The following is a 25,823-nucleotide window of genomic DNA, read 5'->3' on the forward strand; positions in this document are numbered from 1 at the left end:
TGTCATTTATGTAAACTCCGATACACTAACAAGCTTATCAGATCCATCCAATAAGAGTGTTAAGTCTTTAATTATCTAATAATGGTGTTAAGTACAGGAGCCATTTTTTCTGACATTTCAACTGTACACTGGAGACATTTTGTTTTTATCCTCGAAGCCGTCTCTATAAGCTAAACTCAAATGGCAAAATTATCCCACAATTCTAACACAAATTATCATAATAGGATGACTGATTTGACATGTTGAAGCTGTGACTACAAACATTGTTTAAAATATAAAAAAATATAAAACTTACCAGACGACCTGTCCTACTGTTTCATCCACCATGAGCAGGAGGTGAGAAAGGGGTTATAGCTGACCATAGCATTGTAGCATTGCCTGATTTTTTTTTTTTTTTTTTTTTTTCCAGGATTCTAAAAAATATCTGACAAATTTGATGCAAAGTGATGGCACAACTTTTAGACAATTTATTTTTTTTATGGAAAATATTATTAAAAATCTTACAGATCCCAACCTTTCATTAGATATTAATATTTTTGGGAGAATTTGTAAAAAAAAAAAAAATGTAGACACTGTTAAGCAGTTTAACATTTTGACCTTTTTGCTGAGGACAGGTTAAGTTACATGTGCTTTCCAAGTATAGAGCATGCATTAAAAAAATTCTAATGAAATTATTTAATATTTAAATATAAGTAATAAATGCCCTGAGTATACACATTTCCTTTTAAGTATCCTTTAGATTTACATTTTCCAGTATTTGTATTAGTATGAATTTCTTGATTTTTTTTTTTACAAAAGATGACTTGTATGCAAGACATGTTTTGTCCCTTATCTCTTTAGAATACTATAATACTAGAATATTTAAAATAATTTTTAATAATTATAAATTTAATTGTTTATTTGATTGCCTTTTTCAGCAAATAGTGATATGATTATTGATGTGACATATTGATGTGATTAATTGCTATGAATTTGATTAGTTAATCATCATAGCATTTAAATAATTCAGTTAAAAAAGTATTAATTTAATTAAGTAAAAAATGAAAACTTAACTAGATTTTCCAGACTTGAAAACTTGTCAAAACTTCAGTTATGTTTGTTTTTCAAATCATAACTTTATTTAATGCATAGTGAAAATGGCATATGCAGATTTTAAGTGAGCAAAGAGTGAGGAAATAAATGTGTTTGGACATTGCTCCAGACCTTATTGTGCATTTTGCATGACGTTACATTCGTGATGTGCCTGGAATGGTGAATAAAAAACTATTGAAATACAATGTGACTGACCAGACTTAGACGAATTCCAACTAAACTAAATATAGATCTGTTTTTCCATGAAATCCATTCCATGGACAGATTTCATGTGTTTTTATGTGTTCAGAGTACAAACAACTAAATACAGATTTGAGTCGAATTCGCCAAAAAACATTTTGCTTTTGTTTTGCTTCCGGTTTTAACAAAGCAGTAGACTGTCAATAAAGTCAATATGAAGAGCACAGAGTGTGAAAAAAATTCATTGAGTCTCAAGTATATACAAGTGTATACTTTGAAAGAGGCAGCAGAACATGTGTTTTTGTTTGGGCTTTTTTTTCCCAAAAATGTGTTTAAGGAAAGTGTTGTATCCGTGTGTTTTTGGTTGCCTCTACAGTCCTTCCCGTGCGTGCGTGTGTGCGTGTGCAAGAAGAGAAGGTCAGTTAATTACCAGCAGATTGGTTTGGGTAATGAACCGTGAGCGCACTTTTTTTCTGATCTGGTCAGGCCCGTTTGGATCAGCATGAGCTAATAGAAGGTGACTGCTCGCGTCTGATCGATCAGAACCCTGCACGACCAGGTGACAATACAATTATGGTGGGAATTACTGTGCAGGTATGTGCTCAGCAGCATCCCGCTGTCTACACCATGAGCAGACAACAAAATGTCAGCTGATTTATAATCAGGTTGTACATTATTGATATTGATCTTATATCAATATTGATATTCAAAACAGAATTAGGAAGCCTATCGAAACTGATCTGGGGTCCACTGGATTTAACACGCTGGGACTACAAAATAATATGATAGAGTACAAACTAGGGTCGAGTCACGATGATCGACTAATCTAGCAACCACCGACTATTTGTGAGGCCAGCAGTTATGTAGACACTCCACAAGACCTGAAACCTGCATAAAATTGTTCAGGGCTTGTTTAAGACCAAGTTGACCAATGTTGACCATTTGATTTTGAAAATGTAGTTTTGCAAATTCAAAGTACAAACATGTCTTGCAATGCTTGTCTCTTCAATGATGAGTATTAATAATGATTACAAAGTCATGAACAGGAAGTGCTTTATAGCTATAGCTCCATTTCTCCATGCTCCACACTGAATTAACGCATAGCTCCATCAGCAGAGCCTGAGAGTTAAATTTTTAATGGCTTTAATCTGTGCTTGTATTGTTTGTACCGTTTTTGTGTAGTATACCAGCAGCATACTACTCACTTTTTTTTTAAGTAGAAACAGATTTCACTTGATCAGCAGGCAGGTGAAATAGTTACCCAAGACAGCAAGTGTAGACTGACCAGGTTGGTGCTTTCAGAATGAGCCTTTGGATGGAAGGGATGAACTGTGGTCTAATGGTCTACTTTTTTCTTGATGGCTCTGAATTTAAGAAGTAAAGAAATGCAAGGGTACATTGTTTAATGTTAGTTCAAGTAATAAAGTGCTGTGGACAGGATCCTTTTTTGTTTCAATGTTACAATACTTTATCCTAGGGCTGCAAAATTAATCTAAAATCTAATCACGATTATGGCTGCCATGATTATGTAATCGTGAAAGTTGATGATTACAACGTTCAATATAAGTCTTCTCCTGTTGCATCAATGGTTTCTATTTACAACTTGTTTTTGCAGCAGTTGAGTATTCTAACCAATATCTAAAATGTCCTTTGAGCAATGAAATGACAATGGCCAATCAGAGCCACTTAGATTAGTCCTCCGTCCTCTGTAATGACAATTGGTACTAATGCGCAAGTTTTAAACCATCTGAACGCCCAGATGCTTGCTTTATGTTCTTGCTCTGTTTGCATGGCATACGAAAATTAATACTGAAGAAACATCACCTGACACTTCAAATGAAGCTGTATAACAAGAGCAAAAAGCACTTTGGAATTATTTTGGATTCATTGCATATTGCACCGCTCGCTTTGAACGTAGATGTTAAATACACCACAAATGAGCAACATGACAAAACTAAAACAATCCCGTTCTAATCAAGGTACAGACTCTGTGAAATAATTGATTTATTATGCTGATTAGACCGCTTTGTTTTTAATGAGAGCATTGCGAGAGTGCAGAAACAGCGGCATTGAGTTTGCGTCGAAATGCAGATCTCAAACAGTGTAAACCTGCAGTAAGTGACAGCAGTCATTGTAATGGGAGAATTTGTCATGCTGCTCGATTTCTTTGTACAATTTATTAGAAATGTAAGAACAGTTTAGTTTTGTCATGTTAATAAGTAGGGCAATGTGAATTTGATTTGTACAAAATAGCAATAAATTAATTCGGCTTAACTGTTCTAAGTGTGTTTTTGAGGTGTAGCCAACATTAAGAATATGGCATGAATGGAATATTTCAGGAATCACCGTCATTGTTATCGCGTATGCTCTAATAAGACTCATTTGCCACACAGCTTGTATTGGTAGATTTAAAATGTTCACGAATTGCACAAACTCTTATAGCAAATGACTGTTTTAATTTCCAAGTGCAACCACTGAGGCCAAAAATGATCTAACGATGATCTTGCATGAACAAGATCACCATTGAATATCTAACGGGATGGATGTTCCACTGTCTCGCCACCACAGGACTGAACGCAGTAACTTGGTTGATTTAAATCAGCAGTTAATAAGTTTGAATACTGAATATGCCAAATTATTTACTGTATGTGGGCATAATTTAAGCAGTAATTTAGCAATAATTGTATTTATTCTATACCATATATATCCATTTAAAATCATTTTTATTTGCCTTACCTTAAACATTATTACAATATAAAATGCTTAAAAGTAACTGGAGCGCAGCTCATATCCACCATTGAAATCTGCTACTCTGAAAAACCACACGATTGCTTACTTTGTGATGACACTGTAATTGAATGTTTTAATCGACATTAATAATCGCAATTACAATATCAAGAGCAATAATCGACAATTATGATTTTTGCTAAAATCGTGCAGCCCTACTTTCTCCTATTCCACCTATTATATATAGCAGAGACAACTATAAGTAAGCTGTTTCAAGGTTTAGAAGTAAGCCATTTGTAATATTACATTCATATAGTGTGGAATACGTTGTATTATTATTGGATCATTGCAGGTTTGATATCTCAAGGGGACCTTCTGTACACCTAGATAAAATGTATAACTCATTTTGGGTACATAATTGTACCCTAAGAACCTATTGTGCACCTTTTAAAGGTACATTTATTTATTTTTTCTCTGGGGGGGAAAAAAACTTACCTTTTTATCTCCTTAAGGATACAAATATGTGCCCAAATGGTACCACCCCAGCGACAGCCTTGTACCTGAAACAGCACCTTTTCTATTCTATGATTCTGAAAGTATGCGTGTATGCAGTGTTAATTTCATCTACAATATTACTGACAATTACTGTTGTTGTTTTATATGTAAACATAGTGTTGATGACACAATTTATAATGATAATATAAGATATTAAATTTGCACTAAAACGGTTTATATTTTTTAAGAAGGAAAAATCTAGAAAGTAAAGAAGTAGAAATTTTCTTAAATCGAATCAAATTATCCAGTCATTGTATTTTGGGGATTTCCTGGCTGGAATTGCGTGAGCTGATCACCTTTGCAGTTAACTTTACTAAAGGATTTATTACCTCACTAAAACATATGTTATATATGTGTGATTAATCCACAAAATAAATGTCATTACAATTAGGGATGTCAGTCGATTAATGTTTTTATCGATTTACATGAGATTTAATCAGTTGTAATTAATTGCATACATTAATGTCAATAATTCAATATATAATGATTAAATATAGTTATTTTCAAATAATTATAAAGGTAATATAGTATATATTATAAAAATAACAATTCAGATAATTAAAATGCATTACATTATTGTGACAAACGAGTACAGCATTTATAAGACAATACAAAAGGTTGCTTTGCAAGTCAATGTATTATTTACTTATTTATTATTGAACAGAAGTAATTATTGGCCTACAGTCCGTTTTGCAATTGAATTCATGAATCGGTCCGAAATAGATTTATAATAAGAGTTTTGTACACGCGGTGTCAAGCGAAAGCTTTTGGAGCATTGCACTTTGGCTGAATTGCATCATAAACAAACAGTGTTTTTAGGTCGCTGTTTCAAGATAAACATAGTGAAACACTTCTCGAGATCCATGCATTCAGTATTGCACTCTGTCCAGCTGTGTTTGAAGCAAGGATGCATCCTCATTCTGCTTTCACTAGTGTCATGATGAGTGCAGTTTGTTGTCAGTACACCTGACAAAGCTGCTTGTTGCCTAGTCAGGCATCATGTACTCTGATATGAGACAAAGGCAGGCCTACATACAGCCTACATACATAAAGCCTGACTGAGGCCTACATACAACCTGATAACAACCGTGCCAAAATAAAACAAATGGAGTCCAAAACAGACTACATATCCCATGAAGCCTTGCTCACTTTACACCTATGTTTGAATTTCTGAAGGATCGAACTCTCAACTCTTATGGGATAAAATGCTCGACAGAACGTGTCCCTCAACCATGACATCATTGAGAGTATAAAAACCTCAGAGATCTTTCTGGGCGTTGCTTCCCGCAACATTATGTGCCGGGTCTAGATGCAGCACTGCCGCTCCCAGGTGTAGCTTTGTTGCCCAAGGAAGTAACGTACATACTTGAAACTTTTAACCGAGTCTGGGTCAAACGACAGATGAACACACATTCTACCCACGTCCTCATTTGACTCATATAAGAGGTTTATGTCTGGGCAGAGATAGATTATTATAGTGTGTTATTCTTGTGTATCAAGATTATTGCTTTTACAGTTTACAGACTACTGAGTATTACTGTAAGGTACTACTGTAACCGACTGTTAACTCGAATGAGATTTGCTGTGTTGTCCACCACAAAGAACCAAAGACCACGGCGGACGGGTTACAAGCAGTTCACCGCATCTCTGAATGATAAACTAACAGTTGCCTTCTCTCAAACGATCGTGAAAACCACAATGATTCGGTGCATCACTCTGTTCTCTCACTCAGTCACTCAGAATCCGCGACTTGTGTTGTGAATGAGCGGCTAACTTAAAAATATGCTACATGTAATTCAATACCCTTAAATGTTCAAAATATGAGAAATTCACAACAGAGTCTCTTAAAAAATACAGCTAATGCTTCAGCATATTCATCATATGCTATTATTTCAGTAGTTTGTTTTCAGTAGGTTTCTCATGGTGTTTAATCTTACAAATTAAATATAATTAACTTTAATATGTTTGATACATGTTTAAATAATTGTCAGCAGTTTATACATTTTTCAAATACTTGAATGTTCGGTTAAGGTTTGGTCATTTGAAGTTTTTCTTATTTTGCACAATATTGTCAACTATCTTATTTTTGTCAACTAAAATTAAATGCCATTTTAGTCAACTTTTAGGTTTGGGTAAACTATCCCTTCAACACTGCATATTTTGTGAAACCTGTACATTTCCATTTGAAAGTCTAACCAAAGAATTTCTCTTCTTGACAGACAATAACATTGACCTGATTGAGAAGGACTTGTCTGTGAACACAGTGGCTGGAGCGATGAAGAGCTTCTTCTCAGAGCTGCCTGATCCTCTGGTACCGTACAGCATGCAGGTGGATCTAGTCGAGGCCTTCAGTAAGTATCAGTGAGGAGATACATGCAGTGTTATAAAATGAAAACTAAATGGAAACATTTTCAGAAATTAACGTAATTGGGGAAAATCTAAGTAAAAAAAAAAGCTAAAAATTAAAATGAGAAAATAAATGAAAACATTTAAGGATTTAGTATATTCAGAATATTACAAAATTGTAAACCTTTAAGACAATCCTTAGACAACACTAAATAAAACTAAAAACCATTGAGTGAAAACCAAAGAAAACTTAATTGAATAGACAAACTTAAAGTAATACAAAATGTAACACCGTAATAACCTTGGATATATGGACCGATCTGAACTCTCTTAATCAATAAAAACAGATACAGAGAAAGTTCATCCATGGGCAGACGTTTACTGTCAGAAAGCAGTGTGGTTTGTTGGAGGGGAATTGTGAAGAAAAGTCCCCAGAGGTTAGTGTGCCCTACAGAGATCTTCTCCGGTACATCTCCAGTGGATAGAGAGAGCTGTTGTTAGAGGGAGAGTAAAAACAACAACAATTGAGCTACCGAGAAGAAAAAGGTCTACTTGAAGAAACATGCTGGCACAAATGGAATAGGTTTCTGCAGTGTACTTTCCTGTTGTGGCATTATAGAGTCCTCTCTTGTACTTTAATACACACACTCACTCTCCCTTTGAGAAGTTCAGTATTGTCTGCTCTGGGCATCGCTCCAAGCCAGCAATACACAGTGATGATTCTTAAGCCTAACATTGCTGTTAGCCCTGCACTCTACATTGTTTCGATAAACAAGCTGTGTCCAGCACTAGCATGCTTTAAATAGTTTCACAAAGAACAGGCCTGATTCAGCACAAAACAAATTGTAGCACTCAAACCAGTGTTGATGTAGCAAGAACGTTGATTGGTCGAATTATTCATTGTGATCATTATTTCATATTCCTGAAATAGCAAGTACTAAACTTTTAGTGTGTAAATAAATCTTCAGTTTCTTTCTCAGTAATATTTGAGTGGCCGAAGAAAATGTTCGGCTTTTATGTAGTAACTTGAAGATTTTTTTGTTGGATTTGGTGTCAATTTAATTAAACAAATACCAACATATTTGGAGATGAATGGACAATTTAAGCTGTTAAATTCATTATTCACTGGAATTTTTAATTTTCCAAAGAAAATGTGATTGATTATAAACAATTGCCGACAAAAATGTTCTGTGTTGAATAATAGTTTGATCTCATTGAACATAAAATGAGATCGCATTAAACTGTAATGATGGCGCGCGAGAGGAGCACCGCAGCTCGCACCTGACTGAGCAGAGGAAGAAAACCACTCGCAGTCCAGATGCACTCTAAACTTTCCAAACAGCTTCAGGTGATTTAGATCTTAAAGTATGAGGAAATTATACAAAAATACCAAGTAAGTAAATACAGAAGCACTCTAGTTGTGGAATAAGCTGAGCCGGAGCTCTGAGTTTCTCTGGTGTTTCCTGAGCCGGGAAACACCCCGGCGTTACATTTTAAATGCAGTTATATTTAATGCATTATAGCTTTATTAAAGTTCAAATAATACAGAAGCAGGTCATGTAAATTACTACAAACTCTGAAACTGGTATTTCTCTGTGCGGTCAGCACCTCTTCTATGAGTTGCGGAAAGTGTCCCGATCTAAGGGAGAGAGATTGAAACTGCACCCAGCTGATGCACACAATGTAATGGGATGCTCATCCCTCGAGTGCACACACTTAATGCAGCTAGATTATAACGTGATGGCTCCTAACTTATTGAATCATAATACATGTCACTGTGATTTCTTATCGTGAAGAAAATTGGCAATACGCAGCTTTATTAAGAAGAGAGTTTGTTTTTTGTGAGTTAAAGATGGATTGAAGTGATCAAAAACGTGAGAGAGAGTCTTCGCCCCATTACACACTGCAACAAAATCATTTTTTTTATTAGTTTTTGTTTTGGCTTGTTTTCCAATATAAATATCTAAAACACCTTTTGAAACAACTTACATTTTCTTTAGCAGTTATACTGCATAAGAAAAAATTGTTATCTGAGAATGTTGGATATAATATTAAAAATACATTTAAAAAAAATTATGCATTTACCTGAGAAGCAGCATATAAGATATTTAGACTTAGAGAATAGATCTTGAATATAAGGATATTTTGTCTTATAGGGATATACTGCACTCACAGAATTATAACCAAGTGAACAAATACACTTATATTTAAGATGCATCCTTTAAAGCAAGTCTAAATATCTTATATGTTGCTTCTAAATTAAATGTACCTTGTTTTGAGCATTTGTAAATAGAAAACATGACAAAAACACTTGATATAACAATAAGAGTTTTTGCAGTGAATTTTTTACTAAATTATACTTAATAAAAATATTTTTTCCCCCTTTAATTACGGGAATGTTTTTTAGAGGTATTTTTAAAAGATGACTTTATTGTTAGTAAGCCTGTTTAATCCAACTTTTTCGGGGTACAAGCTGAATAATCGGTTAAGAGGTAATGATTTATCTTTGCAATAATCGCGAATAAACGAGGTCTAGATATGGATCTGGTCCCTCCCTCAATGTAAACTCTACGATTTTTTTAATTCATGGATTTTTGCATGGTTTTATCATTCACCAGGACAAAATTGTAATCGCACAGTGTGCGTGACATAATTTCATCCTCAACACAGTCTGTGCGGACTGTCCACGTGCGGCTCAGATTTTCTCAACACACTGACATTTTTCTTGTGTGTGCATCTTCACCAAATGCACCTGCCATTTACTGTACTGAAAGATTATCACAAAGAGCCATAATGTGCATGCTTCAAACACATTCATATTTGCTTGTGGTCAAAAGAGTATATTTTGAAACGTAACGTAGTCAACTGTGCGCGTTCCAATCCGGAACACAAAAAAAAAAGTATACCGGGCCATTACAGTAATAACGTGCCTCTCCTCAACAAGCCACATGGTTTCATGGAACATTTATTTCTGCAGCACAAATGGTGCAGAACGATTTACGCGCTGAAGTTCAATGCTTATCGTTAGAAGTTTGTTCATATCCCAAAACCTATGTATGAACAAAAGTACTAAAGTGCAAATGTCCCTGCCCACTTTTTCAGCCATTTTGGGACCGGAATTATTTTCACAGTCATTTCTTCCAAATGGATTTCATAAAGTACTTTATTAGAGTTCTAAACAATGAACCAAACCAACCTGCTCTGATGAGAATCATAACATTGCAACCTTTGATTTGAAGCTAAAAATATTTAAAAATCGGACAAAAAGACAAAGGCATAAGACTTTGCACTTAAAGGGATAGTTCACCCAAAAATAAAATTCTCCCATCATTTACTTACACTTATGTCATCCCAGATGTGTATGACTTATTTTTTCTGCTGAACACAAATGAACATTTTTAGAAGAATATCTCAACTCTGCAGGTCCAGTCAATGCAAGTGAATGGTGATCAGATATATTGCATAAAGGAAACATAAACATGATTTAGAGTAAAAAAGGAATTAAACATTGTTCTATTATATCACTTCTGAAGATATGGATTTTATCACTGGAGTCTTACGGATTACTTTTATGTTTCCTTTATTGATTTTTGGTGTGTCAATATTTTGGCACCCATTAACTGGCATTGTATGGACCTACATAGCTGTGATGGCATGAGGGTGAGTAAATGTTGAGAGAATTCTCATTTTTGGGTGAAATTTCCCTTTAAGGCTTTATAAGTTTAAAAAAATTAAAAATCCAATGGAGAAAACGAATGGGAAATTTACTCGCACTACACTAAATTCAAGTACATTTCAACCAAATAATGTTTTCTTTGTTGCAAGAACATTAGTGAAGCCCAACTGACAAAGCAAGATAAGGGAGAACAAATGTAGAGGCAGCAGAGAGAGAGAATAGATGGCAGGTCATCTGACCACTGTCTCGCTCTCCTCAGGTGGTGGGTGGGACTTTGCTCTGGTCCGTCTGTCACTGGATGCCATAGCAACAGCCCAGCAGGCTTGTTCTGTTTCCGTCTCTGAAAACACAGAATGCACCTGCACTGCTTTAACACCTAAAAATTATTTTGCTTTGTCTGTTGATCTGATGTCTATCAGACATCTCAATGGGACATTTAGTGTAATGCATTTTCTGATTGGCAGAGGTTGTTTATCATGTTTGATTGGATATTATTTGTGCAAGCGATCTCAAAATCAACAAAGTTTGGTTAGATATACAATACAGCATAGCAACAACCCTGAACATTGCAGCAGCGAGTTTTGCACGTGCCAGCACCACTCACATTTGAAAATGTAGTTACTGCAGTAATTCTGTATCTGTGAGCTTGTGAGCATCTGGGGCCACAATGCATAATGCTGATGTCAGTGTGTGAATGCTGACACATCTGCCGTAGTGGTCACATGTTCTGACATGGGCTTGCAGCGTTAAGGGCTGATGTAAGCCGTTCTGACTCACCGCAACCATCAAACTAACTGCACCCAGGGCGTGTGCGAGTGTGTGTGCAGTACACAATTATTTCTGTAGATGAATCTGTATGTGTGATGGTGCCTCATTACACAATCCTTCAGTCCTGTGTTATTATCATAAGGAAAACTTCACCCAAAAATGAATCTTCTGTTATAAATTACTCATCCTCATGTCTTCCAAACCCGTATGACTTTCTTTCTTAAACAGCATAAACAGAGATGTTTTAATGAATATTTCTGTTCGTCTTCTCGATACAATTGATAACAGTTGATAGTGACTAATTTTATAGCTTAAAAAGGACACAAAATTATTATGAAAGTAGTCCATGCAAAGTCTTCTGAAGGCATGTGTTCAGTTTTAATGAGGAACAAGAATCCTCATCCTAGAATCTAGACTAAATATACTGCAAAATAAAACTAAACTTAAATTAGAAAACACTATAGCTAACAATTATAGACTGAAAACTAGCAAAAGCTAAATTAAAATAAATAATTAAGGCCAACTTTAAAATAATAATACCATTTTTATTTATTAGAAAATAAAATGGGTAAAAAGAAAAGATTATAATAACCCTGCTTCAGTCACCCGTAAAGACTGAATAGAAGTCTAAAACACAACCACGAACATTTGCACACACACACACTTTCACTGTTTACTCCTCTTTGGAGCTGTTGTTTATTGATTTAGGTAGAGCGTGCTGCTTCCTTGTTGCGTATTAGAACACATTATTCATGAATTACTTCCTCAAGCATTACTTGCAAGCAATCTATGAGTCCTTAAGCCAAGTGTAGATAGTAGGAAAGAGCCCCTATGCACAGAATTCATATGGAGTGACTGGACACACACAAACAAATATAAACATTGATTTATAGAGGGAAAATCATACAGTAATAGGGTTACATGCAAAGTGTGGGACACTGCCAAACATATTATTATTTTTCAGTATTTAAAATAAATTCAGCCACGCACATTCAGTTACACATACTTACCGAATAACATGACATTTGTATGGATGCACCTTCCATTTCATTGCATGTCCTGTTTGGTGAAATACAGACAATTGAGATGTTGTCCCTGTGTGCTAGGCTGTACCATGACAGATACACACTGTCCTGCTCTTGTTGTGAGTGTAATGTGTGTGTGTGTGTTCAGGGTTAAGTATGAAGCCTTTGTCAAGGCTGACTTCTGGATGTCTTCTCTGCCTTTTTTAACAATTTTTTGTGATGTGGTACAAGTGAAGCATGAAGAGAATAAATGTTTGTATCTCACTTTATGTTCTTTCTCCTCACCCCCTGCAGAGATCAATGATCGAGAGCAGCGTCTGCACACCATGAAGGACGTGCTTCGCAGGTTTCCTCGAGAAAACTATGATGTCTTCAAATATGTCATCACTCACCTGAACAAGTGAGAATTGTACTCATCCCTATGCCAACACACGATCAAACTAATTCGCACAAGGACGATATTTCAAAGACCGTCACTTTTGACTTGTTGAAATCTTAAAAAATCTAGCTACTTCAAACTATGTTAAAACATTCATCACATGTCCTGGAATAAAGATCTGATCTTGGCTTTGATCAGCCTTCAAGTGGATTTTGAAATAATGCTTGATGGTGTGGATTATTAAAGGCTAGGTCTGCCCCGACCAAAGATTTTCCTAGTCGACTAGTAGTGGCAGGTTTAAGCTATTAGTTGACTAGTTGCTGTGCGTTTATTATATTAACTTAAATATATTTAATATTAAATATCTTTTGGGGGGCATCAAAAAAAATTTTGAGTTCCAGGGCTGACAAAGAATGTTACAAGTAAAATTGCTAACACTGTTCTACATTACAATAAAAATGAGCCTTTAAAATGTACATTTTAGAAGCACACGCACAAAGCGAGCTGCAGCGACACTGGCGAAAGCGAATGATTCTGAATGTGTCGGAAAAACCAGCAAGAGGCTGTCTGAATATTTTGTTAATTTATAGAGAGAAATGCACATTAAGGTTGTGCCGACAGACGATGATCTCTGGATCAATCATGGTTAGAGTGATCGCAAATAGCTGATGCCTTTGAAGATGTCATGATGATATTTGGCTCGTTTTCCCATTAATTTATTTAATTATTATAATTACTATCAAATTAATATTACAAATAATTTGCCCATAGAGACAGAAACATGCTTGAAGAAACACACTTTATTATATGATTAAGAACAGATAACAGAAAAGCCGTCTATGCGCACGTATGCTGCGCTGGTTGTCGAGTCGTGCAGTCTTGTGGAACACGCGCATGTAAAAGGTTCTCACTCTTTCTGTTTCTGTATCTGTTTCCTGAATTAATTTTTTTGCAAGAACAGTATCATCTATGAGTGCTGCAAATGATCTCAGACATCTCAGCTGAGGTGGTGCTTTGAGTTCAGTTCACTTTATTTCCACAGAGCAGTTCATTGTGAACGCAACTCTTCAGCCTATACAGCTGTGATTAAAACATAAAATAATACATAAACACATTCACCTCGAACCATGATTTTTATTTCAGTGATTATTATCATCATTATAATTATTATTTTTACATTTATAATAGTTTTTATTTCTTCATTTAAGTAATTTTCCACCTGCATGTTTAGGCGGATACTTGCCTGACGGTAAATGGAAAGGTGGTGACATAGATATATTCACTGATCCCTTAGCCATGAAGGAGGGAACAAAACAAATGTATTCACACACATGATGTATTTTACCAGACAACGAAATACCCGACCGGTAGAGAATGCACAGATTAAGTAGGTTTGTTTCCAAAGAGATATTTTCCTTCACAACTGTGGTAAATCCTTGAACAACACACATTCTTATTGCACTTAATTTTTTTTCCAGTTTCATTTGAATTTTTAGTTAAATAAAAAAATTAAGTTCAAAGTTTGAAATCAAGGTGCTTTGCTTTTATTGTGTAGGTTTATCTCTAACCCTGCTTAACAAAAATGACCCCATAGTACCACCTAGCATCCAACCAGCGGTAATACCGGTGTTAGTTGGTTTCTTGTGGAGTTTTTTTTTTCCTGTGTCCAACCGGTAGGCAAGACTCCTCATCGACTAATATTTGGTCGACTATTGGGGGGCAGCCCTATTAAAGACACATGACTGTAATGTCATTTTACCATTTTTAGAGTAAAGGTTGCATTTCTGTTAGATTTGCTAACATATTTGTGTTTGCTAGCCATCAGTTAACTTAAATTCTAACCGGTATGGTAATGCCATCTGATAAACATACTCTCAGATAATAATGCTATAATAAAATCAAAAATCACATTTCTGATCTTCAAGCTCTTGCTCTGCTGCCCTGGCAGAGATGTGTCCCTAGTCACGTCTCTTTTCAATGATAACCAAATATAATATTTTTTGGAAAAATGAAAATGCTTGGCATAATGGTAATGACACAAGTATTGGGTACAGGGATTCTTTGTTATAGTAAAATAGTGTACGCATAAGCACCAATTTATTTTTTATTTTTAAAGATCTCTATAAAAACTGCCAAGTAGAATTTCCCTGATTTTAGCATTTTTATAAATATAGTATTGATGGATAGGTAAAAAGTTTTAGTGTGGGACAAGATAAAAAGAAACTGTTTCATTTCTGTTCTCTAAAAGAAAATGAACTGTAGCCTTTCTGTCAGCTCGAACCAGTCTGGCCATTCTCTGTTGACCTCTCTCATCAACGAGCCATTATCACCCACAGAACTGCCGCTCGCATGATGTTTTTTGTTTTTCAAACCATTCTCTTTACACAGATCAGCAGTTACAGAAATACTCAAACCAGCCTTCTGGCACCAACAATCATGCCACGGTTGAAATCACTGAGATCACATTTTTTCCCCATTATGATGGTTGATGTGAACATTAACTGAAGCTCCTGACACATATCTGCATGATTTTTATACATTACACTGCTGCTACACGATTGGCTGATTAAATAATCGCATGACTAAGGTGTACAGATGTACCTAATTAAGTGGTCGTGAATGTATATATGTCCTATGAAAAATTATTGTGACTCGATAAAGAGACTATAAAAGGTATCTCATCCATGTCAATCGAAGTTTTTTTATCCTTCTAGACATTTTGTCGATCACATGGTTTCTTTTAGTTTGGAGCCAAGGGTGTAGCACCTCTTTAAAAATGTAATTTTTGTCCCTCGCACTTTTGCAAGCTAAACCTATGCTGAGACCAAATGGTGGAATTGTATACAGTGTTCTTCGCGTTTTGTTACTTTGGGCTGATTAAGCGATCATCCATCCAATCACAGGTGAGTTTCATGATCTGAAACAACCCTTACGTAATAGGCCGTTAGGCAGACTGTCTAATCAACGTGGCTCCGTTATACAATGTTGCTTTCAACAATGCTCATTTATCCATGTTTTTTTATCAGCATTAATGTGCATCTAAATTAATAATCTAGAGATGAGGAACAAACAAATGAGAGTTATTTAATGGCATATCGTTCTTGATTGGCCGCATTATGTGAAATGCACTGCAGAAACACAGAAGGACAATCCTTCAATTAAGCACACATTGTGAGGTAATAGTTTGATCAGTTGTTTTTGACAATTTAAGCAGATTACTAGATCTGTGTTAAATATGTAAAGCTATTTTAATATAAGCTCATGTTTTGTTGGTGTGCATTCGTCAAACTGTAGGAAAAAAAGATAGATCTGCTGTTAGGTATTTTATTGAAGTCAATATTTATATATATGATTACTGAAATGAGTAGATATATTATGTAGACGTGCTTTTTTATACATGAAAACGTACAGACGTTATTAAAACTCAATTATTATAAGACTATTATTGTTGTCTTTTGATAAAAGTCATACTCAGCAGCTCACAAATTGTAGGGAAATTACAGATTTTCTTTGGTCTTATAATGCTTAAAACCTCTACTAAATTCTCTTTGTAGGTCTGTAGACATACACATTTCAAAGGATTATAATTTTATTTTGATCGTTGATTCAGTGACTTCAGTGATTCAGAACTAATTTCACACAAGACATTAATTTGTCACCACCTTCTGGCATCACCAGAAATGGTCACTGAATCATTAAATGGATCTGAACAAATTTTTGAATCCTAATGGTTCAAAATCCCACTCCTTATAACCGTATATCAAGCATCAACATTCTTCTGATTCTCTCTCTCTCTCTCTCTCTCTCTCGCTCTCTCTCTCAGGGTCAGTCAACACAGCCGCATGAACCTGATGACCAGTGAAAATTTGTCGATCTGTTTCTGGCCGACACTAATGCGGCCTGATTTCACCACTATGGATGCTTTGACAGCCACACGCACCTACCAGACAATCATCGAGGCCTTCATCCACCAGTGTGCTTTCTTCTTCTACAATCAACCCTTGGCTGAAACCCCCAGTGGCCTGCCCGGACAGCCTGCCTCCCCACCCGCCACCTTATCTTCTGCATCTTCCATGCCAAGCTCTGCCTACACTGCATGTTACGCCCCATCCCCACCCTTCAGCCCTGCCCAACAGTCTCCGCCCCATTCCCACTGTCCACCCCCTACCCCACAATCTCCAATTCAGAGCCTACTGCCTCCACTGCACCCCCACCACCACCACACCCCTACGGAACAACACACGCTGTGAACCTGTTGACAACGAGAAGGCAAATGTTGGAAGAAATGCATTGGGAGCACTGAAAGAGATTAAGTGAATGGAAGAGATTTTCAGGGATTTTAAAGGAGATTGCACGGCTGTGCCTGACGTATTACGAGCAAAAGCAGTAGAGGAGACAGAAAGAGCAGTCAAGACTCCCTGAACCACTTCAAACACGCTTCATCAATCTCTTTCTAGATCATTCTATTCTAAAATTGCAGTACACCTCTGCTCTTCTCACACACAAAGACAAATTCATGAAGTATCGTACCCCCAAACACAATCTTGGTTCCATAGGTCCAAAATTTTCTTCGCTGATTGGTCAAGGAGGTGACCAATGGCGTCAAGGGGTGGGGTGTACTTGAATCCCCCTCATATTTGGGTGATCACTGTACATGTCCTCCTAGGAATAAGGTTTAGGGTGTCAACAGGGTGGCTTATATATTCATCATATTTTTTGTTGTAGCTTTTGACCACTGTTATTCTCAGAAAAAAAAATCTGTCTGCTTTTTTCTAATCACATTCATACCCTTTATTTATCCTGTTTCGCTTGCAAAACAAACATTTCAATAGAGAGAAAATGCCAAGACACAAAAACACAACTAGAACTTGACAAACTGGATCTGTTTTTGCTGGGAGGATGTATGTGGAATGCTTTTTAGCCAGCATCCTGGGATTTGAAGTCTTTTCCGCATCATCTCTGCTCACTTCTGTCCTCAAATGAGCCTCTAGAATATGCTGAAAGACTAATGCTTCTTTTATTGCAGAATGTCTTTGTTACCACACAACCCTGTATTTCCTGCTCTGAGGATCTGCATTCATTGTCTATTCATTTGGGAGATGTATGATCCATATCTGTTTAGGTCTTATTACACATAAACACAGGAAGTCACTTCTTCTAGCTCATGTTCAGATATAGTATGCATAATGCTTTTTGTATAGGTATGGATTATTGACAGAGGGGTGAACCCATGGTATCTAGAGTAAGAAACACTAAATGGCCAGTGGCATTACTGGGATGGGTTGGGCTGTGGTCCACATATTTGGATGAAGATGAGGAGAGGTATGCACAAGGGAAAGGACATTTGCACTAAAGTAGATGCTGTTTTTGTCAAGCTGTTCCTGTGCAGATGGCTTTGAATCAGTGAGCCATGGAAATGTTTGCCTTGAGGAAACGAGAGAAATGATGATGGCATTGCTGGAGCTGTAGAAAATAATGGAATTTGAAAAAGAGGTAATCTTTGATGTGTTGGAAAACAGAAGTGCGGCATGTGGAGAAGATATCATTATCAGAGAAAGCATGCAGATTATGAAGTTTGACAAAACTGCTGTTTTTCACTTTTTGACAAGACCATATCTAGGCTACTTAGTTTTTGTACATCCCTGCTGAATTAAATAGTACAGCTTATACCAGCCTAAACTGGTTTTCTGATCTTAGCTGGTCTGCCAGGCTCAGCTAATGCTAATTTGGTTTGCTGGATTTAAAGGGGTTTCTGGCTCAGTTAGGCTTGGAGAACAGCTAGTTGACCAGCTAAACCAGCTGAATACCAGCTTTATTAGGATGGGAGGCCTGCTAGACCAGCTTGGCTAGGCTGTAAGACCAGTTAAATTAGATGAACACTGACTCTGCAAGCTGGGATACAAGCTAGACCTGTATTAATGTTCTAAGCAAGCACACCATCTTAGACTGGTGATGTATTTTCAGCAGGGTGTGGAGAAATCGGATAAAAATTAAAATAAAAAAGACTGCATATTTTTTGTTAAAGTCCTGACGTGTTTTATATAGTTTCAAAAGACGTTAGCATGATCAAAGCGGCTGAAAAAAGCAACACTACCACCTGGTGGAGAAAGAAGGTATAGCACGACGTAATTCGGCAAATGTTCAGGCTATATATATAGCCTTTTTTTTTTTTTTTTTTTTCATTAATAAATAATAATAAAAATTCTAGATGGATGCACTTAAAAACACTTTGGTTCAATGTGTAACAAAAGTGAGATTAAAAGCGCAGAGCTCAATTGCCATCATTCCACAGCACTTATGTCATATTAAGTTTACTCATGCAAGAGAAGATTATTAATAACCATCAGTGTTTATTTGAATCGAGTGGAGTCTGAACAGATGAGCCATGAACAGACATTCCTACTGCAAACAATCACATAAATTCATATTTGTGGAGATTACTGAAGAATGAATGTATTCCACAGTGGCTAATCTGACTGTTTTCACTTCATTTTGTGCATATCTCTGCCTGTAAAATATTTTCACATGGAATGTTGAATTCACCACAAATAAGTGAACCACAACTGCCCTAATCCCCTTTAACCCGTCCATCAACATCTAGTCTGGGTTCTGATTGACTTGCTGAGCTGCAAATCTCATAGTTTGACACAATCACCTCAATTCTTGCTTATTGTCTTTTTTACCTCGGAGCAGGTAAAACTGTATTTTTGGGGGGAAATCGGGAGCTGTGTGGCTTACACCCATGGTACTTTGTATGAATGCTGCATTCTCTGTATATTTTCAGTGTACTCTTTCAGAACTGACTGTCCTTGCAGCCAAAGACCGTGCAAAATTGACACGAAAAAGGGCAGTGGAAGAAGAGAATGAAAAGCGACAAATGCTAAATGTGTATTAAAAATGTGACATTGGTTCAGCAAACCGATTTGGCTGCATCACTATTTTTTTTGTAGTTTGTTTGCTTTTCACAACAGTGGTGACAGATTATCTGTTAAATTAAAGGAGAAATGAGCAAAATTATATTCGGAATGGTTGTTTATTTGTATGTTAGGGGGTCAAACACTTTTTTTTTTTTTACAGTTTTGTTTTGTGAATGGTGTAAAGGCCACAATGATGTAGTGCATGATTCAAGAGCAGGTCAGGGAGAGGGGTCGACCACTCAGTATTAAAAAAATAAAAAGGAAAAAAAGGAACAAAGAAAATATTAAATGGAAAACTAAATATGAAATAAGTTACATCAACTACAAAAAAAATTAATAATAATATATATATATATATATATATATATATATATATATATATATATATATATATATATATATATATATATATTAGTTGTCATTATTTGCCAAGAGTTTGGTAATTAGTCTAAATGGGAATGGTGTATAAGCAGTTAAGGCCTTATGTGACCTGTATAATAGTTAATAAATCAATCTTGTAAGATCTGAGTTTTGTCTTTATTTGACTGTTTATAAACTTTATTATCCAGTTTTAACACCTAAAACTGGATTCCCATCCTATACTGATCTATGGGCTCATGTACCACAGTTTATTGTACACAGCTCACCACGTACATGCCTTCTTTTCACATCATACTATAAATACTCCAGGTTTATACTGTATATATGGTGTAATACCATAAAATATCTTAAGACCAGGTCTGTCTGTTCAAATTACTATTGACTATTCCCATATCAGGCCAATATTAAGATCATTTGACCTTCCTTGCTGTATTTATAATCATTTAACAAGACAACTGTTTATGTTTCTGGCTATTTGGAAATTAGAGCAATACAGTTTATGCCCCTGCAGCATTTCATTCACATGTCTTTTATTGACTTTTACATGCAGATATCCGAATTCCAGGTGAACCTTATTCATTTTGTTTGTTGATTTCCGCATAGAATTCACTCTTGAAATGCATTTGCTATTTTGTTCCTCGTAGGTATACGAGTGTGTGTGTGTGTGTGTACGTGTAAGTTAATTAAATGTAATGACACAAACTGACCACTAGGTGCCACCATTGTTGAGCATTCAGATCAGGAACTTTGACGCATTCCGACCGAGTCACTCGCAGCGGTTCAATTCATTTCCTAAGGCCTTTTCATTGTTCAATCTCATGTTGAAGTTTTTTTTCCGAATAAATGCTTCAAACACTGCTTAATTCTAACGTTCACAAAGATATGTGCTTATTAACCTCATATAAAAGCTCGTGTTTGTATGCAGATTTGTATAAAATAGTGTGTTAATGGATTTGTTGTCCCGTTTAGCTCTTAAGAAGTCTCGACTTAAACTTTTCTCGAAAACTTCCAAAGTCTGAAAGTAATTCTGCTTGTCCAGTTCGTCTTATGATCAGTCGAGGCACGTATCGTTGCTCATCCGTGTCTTTCCGAGTCTTGAATTCAGATGCGTCCGACTCCAGACTACTTATACCGCTCTTATCAATACCAAAACACCAGCAGCCACAAGTAAGCACCATCCTCATTCACACAATATAGAAACTACATAGAGAAGTTGTCTCAAGCTGGGGCGTATATTCCAGGGGGATGGAGGGGAGGTAACCCCCCAATATTTATACCATGATCAATGGAAACATGTAAATGCTTTATGCTGTGAGTGTTTCAGACGAAGGACAACAACCATTTTAAAGGAACTGTAAGTGATTTTAGCATTCTGGAATTTTCAGGAGACTGAGCTGTTGAATTACTCACACCCCATCTTTCCAAACCCCGCCCTCAAAAGATAAGGTTGAGATCCAAACCGAGCAGCCTGTCAAATGCAACAATAGCACAATAGCGCCCTCAACTGACAAATATTATAAATCTGAAAATGGCATTAAGCCTCAGTTAACCGCCTCAACTTCAACACTATGAGAACGCACAAAATGATTGACATGCAGAATGTGTCAGAGGCATTTTTGTTCGCTGTTTACAGAGTCTAAAGCTGTTAATGCCTATTTCATTAACACTTCGAAAACACTTACAGCACCATTAAGTGATTCCAAATGTAATTATGCCGTTGTTGCTTTCATAGCAATTTAAGTAGTTAATGATATCACTGTAACTAACCTCGGTTCATAACTTTGCATCATCCCACTTTTGAAACTTTGACATGTGGTAGACGGTCATTGCAACTCTAAAGTTGCTATGATCCACATGTTTTTATTATTTTTTTTATAAAAAAAAAAAGATCTAGATTTTGTGGCTTTTTGACCCCCTTAGTGAGTTAAAGAGCCATCCAGTGACTAGTGACAATTTTAGCGACTTTTGTAGTCTGCTTTAGAGACACTCTCCACATCTGGTGACCCAAAAAACATCAGCTCTATCAAGAATGATCTCATTTATTTAGAGTGGTAGTGGCGTAGTGCACATAACTATTAATCAGAAGGTTGCTGGTTCGATCCCCACAACCACTACTATTGTGTCCTTGAGCAAGGCACTTAACTCCAGGTTGCTCTGGGAGGGATTGTCCCTGTAATAAGTGCACTGTAAGTCGCTTTGGATAAAAGCGTCTGCCAAATGCATAAATGTAAATTTATCTTGGTGTTCTAGTGCTCCCCTGGGTTTCAATAAGACTGACCTGCATGCCATCAGGAGTTGGATTTATGTGCATACAGATGTTCTATAAATCGAATGACTGACGAGTTTACGTGTTGTTGGTATTTGTTGCGACAAACTCAGTTCACGTGAATACTCTGTTTAGAGAAGAAAATTCAGCCTACAGCGATATAAGATCATTGAGAAATGATCTAGCAGGGCGAGACAGAGAAAGAGAGAGTGAATGGATATGAACGCCTGATCTATAATAAAGTGTAGAGATAAGTGATATGAACAGATGAGATGTCACTGTCAAAAAGTGATTGTGACACAGTAACACTGGCACAACTAATACACACTTATGAACCAGCATCACAAAACATACATATATGTTAAAAAAAGAAGATATATTTAGGGCTGTTGATTTAACGTGTTAATTCTGTGTGATTATTTTTATAAAAAATAACATGTTAAAAAAATGTACGCAATTAAACGCAATGACCCCCGGACCGTAATAAGGAAGATTCCTGAGAAATGCAAGCTTGTAGAACCACCTGTTTACTTCAGAGGGCAGTAAGTGAAACTTCAGATGTGTGGCAACGCACGGTTTATACAGTGAAGAAAACACGTTACGTTCTTGCGTTCAAAACACTTGATGGAGCGCAAATTCGAACTAAGGGATCTCAAGATGTGTTCTAAGTATTAAACTATATTTAACTTGACACAGTGACCTACAAATTGTATGTTTATGATGCAACGCATCCGAGACGCTACACAAGTATGTCTGATGCAGGTGTACATTGACGGGTCCTTAAACAAGCCCTCATAATAAATCTCCAACTGATAGACAAATTCACTTGTGAAATGGATTGCTGTGTGTCAGTGATTGGCTTATGATAAATAATATGGCAGTAAACAATACATTGTATTCTAAAGATGTTTTTTATATTGTCTTATCAATGATTAACTCTTCTGCCACAAGAATGTAATGCATTTTAATTATCTGAATATATATATATATATATATATATATATATATATATTTATATTTATATTTATATTTATATTTATATATATATATATATATATATATATATATATATATATATATATATATATTAAATATTTAAAGATAACTATGTATAATCATCTTTACATATTTAATTATTGTTATATGAGGGGCTTTCTCAGCAAATGTTTGTATATGCGATTGAATGTGATTAATAAATCGGGACAACATGTAATTAATTAAATTTAAAAAATGTAATCGATTGACAGCCCTAGATAACATATCTCCAAAACAGCTCCACGTGAGGAATTATGAGGCATATAAATCCATGTTTAAAAATAAATCATAAAAAACAAACCATCCCCAACACTACACTGCGGCCTACCCCTGGTTGCTTTTGCTAGGATAATTTTGGACTTTGTCATTGTTCAATAATGCAGTTTAATTACAAAACAAAATAAATAAAAAATAAATAAATAGAAATCCCCCACTGTCAGATTGTTTGACAAGTTCAATTAGTTAAATTATTAGTTCTATATATAATAAATGGTTCTACAACTTTAAAGAATTGCCATAGCTTTTCACTCCAATTCATTTACATATGTAAATTGACGTCTTGCGTAATAAATGGCATCATCACATGATTTAGCTACTTTTAGCAACATCTCAGCAAACCTTTGCTGACTTCCCTTGAGAAAAACACTGGCTCAGTCCAATACACATTTAGGGGGCCCAGAATTCCTTGCTATGACCCTTCATATGGCCTGAAGTAACCTCTATTATCCACTAAAAGCATATGCCAACACATGTAAAAAAACTGGAGACTGGAAAATGAAAACAGGCATCCGTTTTTAATCTTTTAACAGTTCTGCCTTCAGGAAAAAGCTGGATACAGCAGGATAAACTTCTACAGCGGTGAAAGAGGGACTAAAGCAAATATTATGTTTGCGTTCCCATTCGCGCCAACAGTAAAATAAAGCAAAATACACTTTTACTTTTCCACAACTTTCCAAAAGAGGGAAAGAAGAAAGAGTCAGAAGATGCCAAATGTACTATTGCTCCCTCAGCAGCTTATTATGTTTTATCATTAGTATTGTTATTAATGCTAGGGTAACATAAGGCAAAATAAAATGTGAGAATTTTCATTTTTGGGTGAACTATCCCTTTAAACCACACTTTTAAAAATGCACAAAATACAGCAAAAGCACACCTTTCAAGAAAATCATTTCACAAAAAGAAGGTTGCATTAGGTTTAATATGATGAAACGTGGCTTAAGTGACCAACTATGATTTGGGGCCACTGTTAGTTGCATCCATCAATCGTTTGAATTCTATTTCTGGGAAATAAGACATAAACATTCACGTTCAACTAAACTAGATTTCTTAGTATGCCGGAAAATTTCAACTTTCCATCCCAGGTTTAGTGCTCATGTCTTCAGGTAATTGTTTTTGGCACTGCAGGTCAGGCAGAAAGCTGATGCAGATTAGATAGTCAGTTCATAGTTGAACTGATTACATTTCCTGATGTGGAAAAGAAATGCAATTATTATTAAGTTTATTAGCAATGTGCTTGTTTTTTTTCTCCTCTCTCCCCCTTTATTTCCACTATGATTAATTATGCTGTTTAATTCTGAGATTCACCATAGCTCTCCTGTAATTTCCCCATGGTCTTCTCGTGTGCGTGTGTTTTTTTTCCGCTCTCATTTTGTAATGAGTCGTGAATTCAAGCGTCGAGTTTGGTTTCACCCCAGGGAGCGCTGAGTGAAGATGATTGCATTGACCATTCATAATCAATATGGATGCCTTGCATGATTCTATCGCAAGTAGCAAGAAGTGAGTTAAGCACATCCGGTCTTCTCAGAGGTTGCGTTTTCCCAGAGTTCCAAGTTTGAGTAGCTCCGTCTTACATTGAATATTGAATAAGGTTGCCATAGCATTGTGAGCCTGCGCGAGCGGCTCCACGCATTGAAGCAGTCCCTGTGAATCTTCATGCTTGGCTTTCTTCATGCGCACTTGACAGTTCCAGGTTAGCTCTTCGCCTTTCCGCTTGCACTCCCAAAGTTCCCCTAGAGGACAATGGCAAGATCCAGGCCTTTGAGCCCAAAACCCAGCCATAATCCCTTCCATCGATTGCCCTGAGAATTTCCTCTAGAGTTCAGTGGGTATCCCAGCGCTCCAGCCCCACTGCGCCCCAGTCAGCTCACACTCAGTCCGTCTTGATTGGCAGAGCCTACTTCCTGTGACATCTGCGCTGATTTCTTTGCCCTTCATTTAAGAGCTATTGCATGTTAATGCAATAACATAAGGCAGCAGATGCTATAGTAGAAGTGATAGATGCTGTTTGCACTAAGTGTAAATAACAACAAAAAGCATCTTCATTTTAAGGTGTATCATAGCAGCGTGTTTATTGTGTTTATTTAGAGTCCCACAGACACCACAACCCCTAAAACAAACCCTAACCTTCCCCTACAAAAATTAACCATAGTTTTACTACAGAAAACATAGTATCACAATGGTATTTTGAAGTAAAATC

General features: G+C 36.2%; 1 protein-coding gene across 1 annotated transcript in view; it reads left to right on the forward strand.

Annotated features, from left to right (window-relative positions):
• Positions 1-18,922, forward strand: part of LOC127632011 (rho GTPase-activating protein 35-like) — a 116,337-nt gene extending 97,415 nt beyond the window's left edge. The window contains exons 5-7 of the mRNA XM_052110465.1: positions 6,774-6,905; positions 12,664-12,769; positions 16,572-18,922. Of these exons, the coding sequence (XP_051966425.1) occupies positions 6,774-6,905; positions 12,664-12,769; positions 16,572-16,998 (665 nt within the window). The 3' untranslated portion in view covers positions 16,999-18,922. The remainder of the gene's footprint in view (positions 1-6,773; positions 6,906-12,663; positions 12,770-16,571) is intronic.
• Positions 18,923-25,823: the final 6,901 nt, after the last annotated feature.

Source organism: Xyrauchen texanus, chromosome 38 (assembly GCF_025860055.1).
Source record: "Xyrauchen texanus isolate HMW12.3.18 chromosome 38, RBS_HiC_50CHRs, whole genome shotgun sequence".
Classification (NCBI taxonomy): domain Eukaryota; kingdom Metazoa; phylum Chordata; class Actinopteri; order Cypriniformes; family Catostomidae; genus Xyrauchen; species Xyrauchen texanus.